The sequence below is a fragment of the Olea europaea genome, unplaced genomic scaffold (assembly GCF_002742605.1).
Source record: "Olea europaea var. sylvestris unplaced genomic scaffold, O_europaea_v1 scaffold2248, whole genome shotgun sequence".
Classification (NCBI taxonomy): domain Eukaryota; kingdom Viridiplantae; phylum Streptophyta; class Magnoliopsida; order Lamiales; family Oleaceae; genus Olea; species Olea europaea.
In genome coordinates, this window is record NW_019240527.1 from 66,610 (window position 1) to 79,221 (window position 12,612).

Sequence of the window (12,612 nt, forward strand, 5' to 3'; positions counted from 1 at the left end):
TCGAAATTTTTTCCTATTTTTTTAATTACACATTTTTGAAAAATTCACAATTCAAAACTTTATTTTTGCCAAATAATGATCAATATAATTGAACATTTAACAGGAATTAAAAACTGCTTATTACAGAAGATTGCACTTTCTTTTGACCCAAATGCGTATATCTTTTTGGTGCAAAGGCATTACGCAATCAACAAAAAAGTATAACGAATTGTTTAAGTGGACGATTCATGTTGTGTCAGCCACAAACATGAAAATCTTACTCAGACCAAAACCTAGCAAATTAAAAAGAATATTAAAGAAGAACACCCACTTATTCCACTTGGCTCTAACTTTCTTTTAAAAAAAAAAAAAAAAGGAGTTAAAATTTTTTTACTGTAGATGACGCAATAGATTATCCATCTTTAAGACACTACCTACAAATAATATAGTATGCGTAATTTTAGACCGAGTCATAGGTATCTAGATTCAAAGGTTTGTAGTTTGGACTTTGAGTATTTTAAGAAACAATAATGTTACATGTATAGAAAATATTGTCAGATGGAATTATTGAATGCTCGATGGCAACACCTCGTTGAAGTTTTGACAAAAATAAAGTTAAAACAACCAATAAAGTTTTACCATTTCGATACTTGTAAACTGTCTTGTACAATCTATCTGTACTACTAACAACTATTCTTTGTTGGAAATTAAACTTTGCCTAGATTGTTCATTACATAAACAACCCTTTAACCGCACATATTTCAAGCCCGGTAACAACATGCTTTAAGAAAACCAATGAATGAGAAATTTTACGACTTGTCTCTGTAGAATAAAATTATCTAACATTCTTTGCTGAAAGTTGATCGAGTAGTGAAATGTCTTCTATATTGGGTACTTCCCAGCCATGTTATTTTCATTTGAATGTCACCCTCAGTTCTTCACTTAATCAAGAACTATACCTAGAAAAAGCTCAGTACGGCAGCAGAAGATAATGGGCCAAAAAGCAAAATTAAATTTGAAAATTAAAAAAGTTTTAAAAAAAGAAAAAAAAGATGGTGTGGCATGGAACAATGGAGATGCCAATGGCATATCCCTTGGAAGATGCTAACAGCCAACCTCCATTTCACTCTTTGCTACTTCCTTTTTGCTTCCCTTTAACGAAAAGTGACCATATACTCCTACTTAAGTCACCTCACTCTTTTATTGCTCTCAAGACTATCAACATACTTATAACATCCATTCCTATCTTCTTGATCAAACCTTCTTAGGCCTTAACATTGCCACCCCCTTTATGTGAAGTTTCGGGTTTTTCTCGGCTGCCACCACCCCGTTGCCAATGGCTCCTGGCGGTGTGTGGCGGCATGTGGTGGCAAGTGGCGGTGGCACCACCTATCAGAAGCCTTTTCCGGTACTGCATGGTGAGGAATGGTCATCTTAAGGGTGGTGGCATATTTTCATTAAAAGGGCAACTTCTATCCTTTGGCATTTTTATCAGTTCCTTAGAGTACTCTCTCCTTGATGGGGGGGGTGGCTCAAGAGTAGAATTAATCTCAAGGGCGAGGCAGATTATGCTAATATATCCTGCTTTTATATTTGAAATTTGTAATGCATTAGTGTTAATTAATGTACTTTTGTGTCTTGTTCTTGTCTGCATTTTCCATGGAATAAATCTGCCCCTTCACTTACTCCATCAGCTTTTTGACTTCAATTTGCTCAAGACCATGGTAGTCTTGTCTCGTCTACTAACTTAAATAGAAAATAATGAAATCTAACTGCTTTGTATTATGTCGAGTAGTCTCTACTGGGAGTGAGTGTGTTCACGAAAGAATCCCTTCTCGTGGAGAAAAAGAGAAGCGAAAAAAGTGTTTTGACTGATTATATACAAAGATAGTCAAACAAAGGCTCGTTGACCGGTTATTTTATGCTTAATTAGAACATGTTATATTTATTGCACTTTTTCAACGTAATAATTAGTAAAAAATTGTTTCCACGTGCTAGAATATACTTGATTTGTCGTTATCAAGTAATTTACTCGATCCGAAGATTTGACATAACTCAAATAGAAATTATGTACTATACACGACTGAAAAAGAAAAGGAAAAAAAAAAAAAAAGAATGTCAGATGTTTGTGTTCAGACTTGTAATTCTTTGGTAGCAGAAAATTTTATTGAAATCAAATTTTCAGTTACTCTTAATTTTAATTTAAAATAGATATTATTTGCAACCAAATTAAAAATTAGATTTACCTGGAATGGAATTCTACTTGTTGAATTCAAGAGTACGGTTTATAGTTCAGTGGTCAACCATATTTTATAAGGGCCCGTAGACTTATTTCTTCATTAGACAACTCCTAAATTACTCGTCGGACAAAACTCTTATTCTCAATCAAACTTGTAATGCACTTCGAAAGTAGTTCGTTCTACTGTATATGATATTTCCATGGAGTTGAGCACTCATATGTTATGCTAGACTTTTTCGTGTTATTAAAAAGGGATCTTTGTTCGACTTTAAATAGTTGATTACATAGTTAACATGAGCCGATATATATTACACACGACTTACATTAAAACCTCTTAGCATGTTTTTGTACCCGCTTGATACCCCGTCATGGCAAAGACATTGGGACATTTTACCATTGCTAACTTAATTTGACTATAATCTTTTTTGCTTTTGTTTGATTGGTTTGACTTTGACACGAATATTCATGTGTTTATCGAACCAATTTATTGAATCCCTCAATTTCATTGAAAAATTCAATTTAATTTTTAATTGCTGATTTGGTCAATTTATTAATATAATAACCATTTCTTTCATGTATTCTCAATAAGAATTCCTATCCAACGCATATATTACTTGAATTGATAATTATAACAGACTATAAAATAAATGACAAATGCCGCATGACTTTCACTATCATCATCACAATCGTTCTCGAAATTAATGTTTCGAATGAACGATCAGTGGTTATGGAATATAAGATAAATTGTTTTGTAGAGAATAGCCATTATTTGGTAATAATTAAAATCAAAATTTTAAATAAATTTTGATAAAATATGAGGTTAAAAAGTTGTGTGTCCCATAAAATATATGAGTTAAAATTAATTGCTGAATTGGACTATTAAAATCTGAAACTTAATACCTACCAAACAGAGGCCAAAGTTGATTTGATTGTCAATAAGAATTTTCCACCTCATGTAATAACTTAGGCATTTTTAGTTGAAACTAAGCATTGCACGTCATTATGAAAAGCTCAAAACACTTTCAAGAGTAACAAAATAACTAATTAGGTGGCATAAATATTATGAGTGTAGAGCACTCATCAAATACCCACAAACTTAATATTTTGCTTCTCCTTGAGTTAACACCAAGCTAAAGAAAATCATTAACAGATATACAAGCACAACTAAAACAAACAAAATAAGTTAAAAGACACATTATGTTAGACACCTTGCCTTTATAGCTCAAGATTAAAAACATAGCGTCAAATTCATGAATTACTTCAAAGCTATAATGCACAAGTCAAATTTTCGCCTATTCAATGCAACCGGGTGTGTGTGTGGAGAGTTAAGCGCAACACTGTACAATAATAAATTGACCCAATTTTCGACCTTAAAAGTCAAATATTTCCTTACCTCGCTCGTGGGATTCACACACTCTCAAACTTGTTTTCTTTTCTTTTCCCAAGGTGTATTCTAAAGTTGATTTTTCAATACTAATTTCTTACACCGCTCAAGTTTGGTTAAATTTCACTATTGCAGTTCAACATATCAACAGATGAGGATTCTCCTTATTTTTGACTGCTTCAACCTCCCAGAATCAACCAAGTTACTAACCTCTCATCAAAGGTATAATCCTTTAAAACAAGTGTTCGGGGCTTAATCAAGGTATGTGATATCAAATTTCTTTTCTTTATTTTTTTTTTCAAATATAAATTTATTCTTTAAACACTCTTTATGTAGACGTCACTCCCTTAAACTTTCTAAATGACCACTGTAGCGAGTTTTAGGCCGATAACTCCCAAATCAGATAACTTTAGGGTACTAGGTTTTAAACCCTTACATGCTTAATCACTCGAGTCATAAAGGTTGCGAAGAGATGATTCACAATGAGATTATTAAAGTTGTTCACATTGTGATCTTTTTTTTTTTTATGCAATGATTAGTGCAACGCCCCTTATTAAACACCAATTCTCGAAAATCGACCTCTAATTTATGGTTTTCACGCAATTTTCATCCTATTAGTCTCAGACAATTCACACAAAATTTAGCACACACGGAATCCACATTTACCTCCAAGTTTCCATGCAACAACTTAATCTACCAAACATCCTATATTTGGTTTTAAAATAATGTGATGTTCAAATGTTGTTTGGGTTTAGCATCTAAGTTTTCTAATCCAACCTATAAACATGAATCAGCATACTCATGCACAACGCCACAATCAACTCACGTGCAAAAATAATTTTCGTTTTACAGAAATAAGCAAAAATCTAACTCAAGCACATAAGTTATTCATAACCTATAAATCAACGCATGTTCTCACTTACACAAATCAATATCGGCAAGGCTATCTAACTCATACAAGCATGCAAAACACAAAATGATTTCTATTTTTTTTTTTTTAACAATGCACCCTAATAAGAAAATTAAAAAAAAAATTGCACACAGATTACACAAAATACACAATAAAAAAAATATGTAGGCAATTAGAAAATCAATTAGAAAATTTATGATATACCCCAAACTTAAAATAAACATTGTCCTCAATGTTAAATTAAAAGAAAAGGAGGAAAACTTCCCTGAATTGTCTGAATTGCCAATGATGTTCTGGTGCTACGATGCTGGACTTGATTGATACTTCTTCTAGTTTTTCCCCCAAACTTGATATTTATCCAGTTACTCTTCATCAATTGGTTTGATTGTTCAACGATGTCAAGTTTTTCAAAATTCAAAATGTAGATATTAAATTCATGGAACAAGTGTTACTTAACTCGAACATCTAATAACCAACTAGACTGCTCAAAGACCTAAGGGAGATGAGGTAGGACTGATGAATTCCTAAATAAAAAAAATTTGAAATGAAATAAACTCTCCTATAATTCAAACTAAATAAAATAAAATAAAATAAGTGAAAAGGTAAGAACGCTTGGATTGCCTCCCAAGAAGCGCTTCTTTATAGTCACTAGATTGACTCAACTGCAACGTCTACGGTGGATCCTCAGGTGGCACATTTCTCTTATTTCTAAACTTTATCTTCAACTTTGTATTCTCCTTCATCGTAAGATGGTAAACGAACTTAGACTGTTTTGACCCTGGTATGCTTTCAAGACCTCTTTTGGTTTGGCAATGTTTGGAGGTTTCAAACGCCTATCTACATAGCTCTTTTTTTTGTCAGGTGGGTCAACTTCTTGAGCTAAGATGAAATCCACTGCTTTCTTCATTCTGAGTCATTACCATCAGTAGATGCATCCTTTATTGAGTAACTAATTTCCATGTATTGCACCAATGGATCATAAAATAATTCCCTTTTTTCTTCGTTTCCTGCAATTACTTCAACTGATTGGATCATTTTGCAATTGTCAACTTTTCCTTTTTCTAGGGCTTTCTTTTCTTGATGGATGTTGAAAGTTACTTGCTCTTCATTAACTCGTAGTGTCAAATTTCCTTCTTGCACATCAATCAATGCTCTTCCAGTAGCCAGGAAAGGTCGGCCAAGAATCAATGGTACTTTCTCATCCTCCTCCATGTCCAATACCACAAAGTCCACTGGAAAGATGAACTTATCAACCTTCACCAACATATATTTTATAATGCCTTTGGGATATGTAATCGATCTGTCCACCAGTTGCAAGCTAACGGTTGTGGGATTCACTTTTCCAAGACCCAGCTTTTTGAACACTGATAAGAGCATCAAGTTTATGCTACCTCCAAGGTCATATAGTGCCCTATCAAATGTGACACCACCAATATTGCGCGGGATGTTGAAGCTACCTGGATCTTTCAATTCATGAGGGAGCTTCTTCTGAAGTATGGCACTACACTCCTCTGTCAGCTTAACGATCTCAAATTCCTCCAACTTTCTCTTCTTTGACATCACTTCCTTTAAGAATTTGGCATAGTTAGGCATTTGGGCCTAGGTTTTTGCAAAGGGAATGTTGATGTGGATTTTTTTGAAGACCTCCAGAAACTTTGCGAATTTTTCATCAAACTCCTTCTTCAAATACCTCTGTGGGAATGGTAGTGGGGGCTTCAAGATAGGTGGATTGTCCGGAAATGAAATTGAGTAAAGCTTATAAATCTTCTTTGTTGCCTCTGCCTCTATTTTCTGTCCTTCAGTCTGCTTTTCCCTTGCAAGAATGGGATCCGATGTAGGTATCCCAACCTCTCTAAGCTTGTGTTCTTCAACTGCTTTACCACTTCTTAGGGTGATAGCATTGCAGTGTTCCCATGGGTTAACCTCTGTGTCACTGGAAAATTGTCCTTTTTGTTGAGACTGTATTGCAGTTGCTATCTGACCAATCTGTACCTCCAAATTCTTCACTGTAGCCCCCAAGTTGGTCATATGTGTCTCAATGTTGTCAAGTCTTGCCTCATCTTTGTTGAACCTCGATCTAGTCTCCGAAATGAAGGTTCCTAAAATATCTTCCAGTGATGGCTTTCGCTCAAATGCTTGATTATTGAACCCCTGATAGTAGTTGTTTCCTGAGTAGTTTCCCTTTTGATTGAAATTTCGATCGTTCACATACTGAAGTTGTTTATTCTCCCTTTCAACTTTTTGGTATGTAGTGAATGTAGCCATAATAGATTCTGATTTCTTTTATGATTCGTGTGAAGTCAATGCAGCTATTTGATTAGTGAGAGACGACATTTGAGCTACAAGGGCGGTAATAGGATCAACTTCATAAAGTCCAACAACTTTCTTTGCACTTGAACGCTCACTCAGCCATCAATAGCTATTAGTAGCTATCTCATCCAATAAGCCTCATTTGGAGTTTTGTATAATAATGCACCCTATGCTGCAAAATCTAGCACTATCTGTGTCTGACCATTCAAACCGTTGTAGAAGGTTTGTATCTGCAACCAATCCAGGTAACCATGCTGATGACATATTCTGAATAGATCTTTATATCTCTTCCATGCCTCATAGAATGGTTCAAAGTCTAATTGTCGAAACTGTCCAATTTCATTCCGTAATTGTGCTGCTTTCGAAGGTAGAAAGAATTTTGTAAGAAACTTCTGCGCTAACCCCTCCCAAGTTGTGATGGGTTCATACGAAAATGATTGGAACCATGCCTTGGCTTTGTCCCTTAAGGAAAAGGAAAATAGGCAGAGTCGAATTGCATCTTCAGTAATGTCATTCATTTTCACTGTATCACAGATCTCCAGAAAGGACCTAAAATAAGCATTTGGGTCTTGTGTTGGAGCTCCCCCAAACTGATTCTGCTGCACCATGTGTATAAGTCCTGGCTTCAGTTCGAAATTGTTTGCAACAATTGCTGGACGTGCGATGCCAGAATAATTGTCATTCACAATCGGCCTTATGTAATCCCGAATAGCCCTTTGTTGGTTATCCTCATTGGCTGCTCTAGCATCCCGTTCTGCCATTGCTTCATGTTCGTTTCTTTGTATGCCTCCGAGAATGCGAAATGTGTGTTCTGGTTCAGGATCAACAGGTAGTAGGTCTAGATTTCTCCCCCTTCGTATAAACAGCTGAAAATAACCACAAGGAAGCTCTTAAAGATAGACACAAAAAGAATAAAATAAAAATAAAAATTACGATAGAAATACAAATCTAAAGTAAAATGAAAGCTAATTGGTAATAATGTTAATTGAATTCAAATAAATCAATCCTCGACAACGGCGCAAAAAACTTGTCACGCGATTTATGCATCGTGATTTTTAAACCGCAAGTGTACGGTGTCAAGTTTTGTAATATAGTAAAGAAGTTAGGATGTTGAACCCACATGGATTGATATTTGAATCAACTGAGTACTATAATTATTTTAGCTTTCCCTTTATTTAGACAATCAAATTTTGATTCCATGTTTTTATGCTAAATTAAAATTAAATAGGATGAACGATGCAAGTAAACGAGGGCAAATTATGAAGTTTCTTATCAAATTATGAATGTCTAGGGAATGATTTCACCGTACATTCGACAATATTTTTCAACCGTATAACTATTTCTATCAATCTTTCCAAAATTTATAGGCAAGAACGCTAAATTGATTCTATTTCCCTCTCTCGAGCACCAAATCTATTTTTATATTTTAATTCCAATATCTCTATTTCGAATTAAAAATATAAAAATTATCAAGCATGTGGTTCTTAATTAAAACATGCCTAAAAGATTCGTACTTTCTCTCGAAACCTATGAAATCTAGGTTATATTGTCTTAGATCATGCCTAAATTTGCCTCTCTCGAGCGTTAAAATTTAGAACATCAAATCAATCAATTAGTAACTAGTTAATTGAAAGCGTTACGCACAAACAACATAAATAAATAAACGGAAAGATCAATTGAAATAATTAAAACGAAATCCAAACATGTCTAAAGTAGGCTACATCATACCCTAGGATTAAAATTTAGTGCATAATTAAAGGAATTGACATTAATAAATTAATAAGAAAGAACATAGAGAAGAAAAGGAATAGAAAAACTCGTTTTTGCCGCTCGATTTCTTCTTCCATTTTTGTGAAATTCTCTCAATTAAATTCCTCTTCTTTAATTGTATTGACCAGCCGTGGGTTTGTCTCTAGATTTTTTGCAATTGGCCAGCTGGAATCCCTTTGGATTTGTCTCCAGATTGTCCCCTTGAAGATTTTTGTAATTGGCCGGCTAAACTCCTCTTTCCAGTCACGTGTTCTTGCCGTCTGCTTCCAATTTTTCTTGCTCGTTCTCCTCCTCTTAATTAGGTCTTTTAGGTAGTGTTTATAGTCTCTTCAAGTGTTGGACGATTTTGAGTTTAATTGGGCCAAGAAAGGAGTCCAAAAACATCAAAATACGTTTCCCCACATAGGTGGCGCCTCGGCACCCAATATGGGCACTGCGGTGCTGCCCTTACTATCAAATTCAAATTCATGGGAGCTGCAACGCCCATCTTGGGCGCCATGGCGCCCGGTTCGGGTGGAAAATTTCTTCTGCGCATCTTTCAGTATTTTTAGCATAATTTTCTCATCCGATATCCAATTGAGGTGATTCAAAGCTCGTTAGAAAGCTAACTCAAAGGAGCACAAATTTTCTTCAGATATTATTCTTCGCTTCAATCATTTGCTATGTCAAAAATGTGTCTCAATGTGAGGCTGAAATTCCAAAGCACAACTTTTCGGTTGGAAATTGATTTGTGATCATATTTTGACTAAATTTGATCCCTTTGACATTTTTTTTCATCCAATTGACTCCTAGCATGCTCGGATCTTCATTGTGAGGTTTAACACAACTTTTCAATATTTGCGCTTTAGTCCCCGAACTTTGAATCTCTTACAATTTGGCAATTTTCTCCAATTTCGCCAACTTTTGCTTATTTCTTTCAATTTCATCAACCTACATCACAACATCAAAACACAAAATAAAAGGCTCTAAAACGCTCTCAAGAGTAATAAAATAACAAATTATGTGGCATAAATATTATGAGTGTAGAGTACTCATCAACATTCGATCACTAAAAGAAATATATTGTGTACAAAAAAATATTATTGTAATCATATCATTACATTTTAGTTTATTCATACATAATTTCATAAAAAACTTATATATACTCAATTGTAATTTTCCATTTAACAATATCAATCACCTTTATTGGCTTTTAAAAAAAGGTATTAGTAATTCAAAAATAGTGCACATATCATTCATCGATATATAAACGTGCAACGCATGTACTTACTACTAGTCATAAATCAAAAATGTCATTTGAGAAAGAGACATTCTTGTAAAGCAACTATTATGCTGAAATCTACATATTTCTCTTCAAACATCAATCTTTAAACAACAATCATGTTTCTCTTCAAACATCAATGAGCTTTAATGAAATCTGCAACGTAGGCTTGCTTTTAGGTTTGTGATTGTCATGAACAAATTAACACAAGTATGAAAAACCAATCTTGAAATTATCAGAGCATATGAGTGGTAGAGGAGGAACAAAAATTCATATATCCTATTCACTAAAATAGTAGAACAATTTTTGAAGAAAAGCAAAGGATTCCATTTAATTGTTAGAAAAAATGAAGCCAAACTTCGATTTAGTGGCTACTAATTACGTTCTTCAAGAGCTGTGTCCACAACCCAATAGCGTCAATATCCTTAGCTTTTTTCTTCGGCTGATAATATATGGTCAATCCATCGGGTGCCTATGAGGTCTTTGTTGATTCATCAATTTCCATTTTCACATCATATTAGGAGCCACCCCTCCTCCTCCTCTCACACTGCTAGACATAGCACCATGTGAAGTTGTCGCATATCCTCTCTTGTACAAAGTAGTAGGTAGATGAAATAAATTAGTGAAAATTGTGGATTGAAATTTGCTGCAAAAAAATGTCAATTAAATTAGAAATGGGAAGCCAATTTTAGGATATCAAATTATATGAGAGACTTGAAATCTATTGCAGAAAGTAATACAGATGAATTAGGAAAAGACCATGTCTGTAATTATGAATTTTTGTGTGTTTTAAAGATGATGCACACACCACAATGATTTATTTTTAGTTTTTTTTTTGGATTAAGATTATGATGGTAAATTTATTGCAAATGCTATGAAAAGTGAGAAAAAGAGGAGAAAATAAAAGTCAATAGATTTGTGTGTATTTTATTGAGAACTAAAGTCCTCTATTTATAGGGAAGAATCATGAATATAATGCTAATAAGTTTTAGGGGTACAATTATCATTCACTAATAAATTTGTCATTTACAACCTTCTCATTGAATGACACATTACAAAATATTTGTCTCGTTAAAATTTTATTTGATAAAAATCTAATGGGATAAAATATCAAATGAGAGAAACAGAGTACAATTATTTTAGAGTTTTAAAAATAAATGATACCCCATTAAAATTTTGTTAGGAAAATTCAGTGGGATAAAACATAAACGAAGGAAAAAGAATACATCTACTCCTTCGATGTTGATTGATGAAAATCTTTGAGTCGATAGATTCCAATCGTATGACCAATTTCTTGAATGTGGCTATCAGCAATACTTTTGTGAATAAATCGGCTACATTATCACTTGAACGAATTTGTTAAAAATTGTTGTCGTCATTCTTCTTAAACTCATGTGTATAAAAGAATTTTGGAGAAATATACTTCATTATGTCACCTTTGATATAGCCTTTTTTGATATTTGCAATACAAGTTGCATTGTCTTCATAAAGAATTGTTGGACTAATTTTCGTTGAAATTAATCCATATGATTCTTGGATGTGATGGGTCGTGTTTCTCAGCCATACACATTCTCTATCTATTTCATGGATGACAATAATTTTAAGATGATTTGGGGATGTTGCTATCAAGAATTACTTCACAATCTCCATGATATAACTGTTCTTCAACATGTAAGCACATATCATGTTTATGATGTAGCTTTATGTAGGTTAGCGAAATAACATGCATATGCATATTCCACTAAACCAGATCTCGATTTTTGAGAATAAAATAATCTCAAATCAATGGTATCCTTTAGGTAAAGTTTAACACAATTCTAATATTTTGGAGTTGGTGTAGAGCTATATCTTGCAACGAGATTTACAGAAAACTATGTTGGGTGAAGTTCGGTTTGTAAAATAAGTTAATATTCCAATTGCACTAAGATATAGTACTTCAAGATCAAGAACTTTTTCTTCGTCTTTAAGTGGATGAAATTGAATTTTTTTATATCAAGTGATCGAACAACCATAAGTGATGTCAATGAATATGAATTATTCATATAAAAGCCTATTAAGACTTTTTCTATATATGTAGATTGATAAACAAATAATCATTTTTCCAAATGTTCAATCTGCAGCTTGAGAAAAAAAAATTGATTTTTCCTAAATCCTTACATGGGCATATATCTTCATTTTCATAACCCTTATTCAACAAATATTCGCTAAGACGATTATACCACGTGTCCGAATTGTTTCAATCTATGTAATGATCTTTGCAATTTAATTGAGAAAATGTATTATTTGTTCCTGGCACTTTAAATCCTTTGGGGACTTTCACACACACACACACACACACACATATATAGGTAGTTACTACATCCATAAGGCGCATATCAAATTTTTGTGACACGATCAAACTAATTAAGAATCCAAAAGTGATGTGTCCATTATGGGAGAATATATTTCCTTATAATCAATTCCAGGTGTTTGTGAGAAAACTTGAGCTACGAGTCGAGAATTGAATTTTGTAATTTCATTATTTTCATTTCTTTTTCGTACAAAAATTTATTTGTATCCTATAGGGATCACATTTTCAGGTGCTTGAACAATATGTCCAAACATTTTTTCATTTATCTAAGAAATTCAATTTTGCCTGTATGACCTTTTTTCCATTTTGGGCAATTATTTTTATTTTGATGGTCATTAACAGACTGCGGTTCAGGATCCTCATTTTGTATAGTATCAATAGTTGAGTTAAAGGCAAAAATATTGTTTAT

At 33.5% G+C, this 12,612-nt stretch overlaps 1 protein-coding gene across 1 annotated transcript; it reads right to left on the reverse strand.

The window, feature by feature from the left end:
• Positions 1 to 5,415: 5,415 nt before the first annotated feature.
• On the reverse strand, positions 5,416 to 6,777 carry LOC111381062. The gene is made up of 2 exons (XM_023004770.1): positions 6,157 to 6,777; positions 5,416 to 6,078 (listed from the first exon to the last, which is right to left on the reverse strand). Exons 1-2 carry the CDS (start codon positions 6,775 to 6,777, stop codon positions 5,416 to 5,418), a joined length of 1,284 nt encoding a protein of 427 aa, XP_022860538.1.
• Positions 6,778 to 12,612: the final 5,835 nt, after the last annotated feature.

What these genes read in the sequence shown, in the direction of transcription:
- LOC111381062 (XM_023004770.1), bottom strand. Translation starts at nt 6,777, where the DNA reads ATGGCTACATTCACTACATACCAAAAAGTTGAAAGGGAGAATAAACAA. An exon ending in AATTCGCAAAGTTTCTGGAG is followed by an intron (nt 6,079 to 6,156) that starts GTCTTCAAAAAA and finishes AAATTCTTAAAG; the next exon opens with GAAGTGATGTCAAAGAAGAG.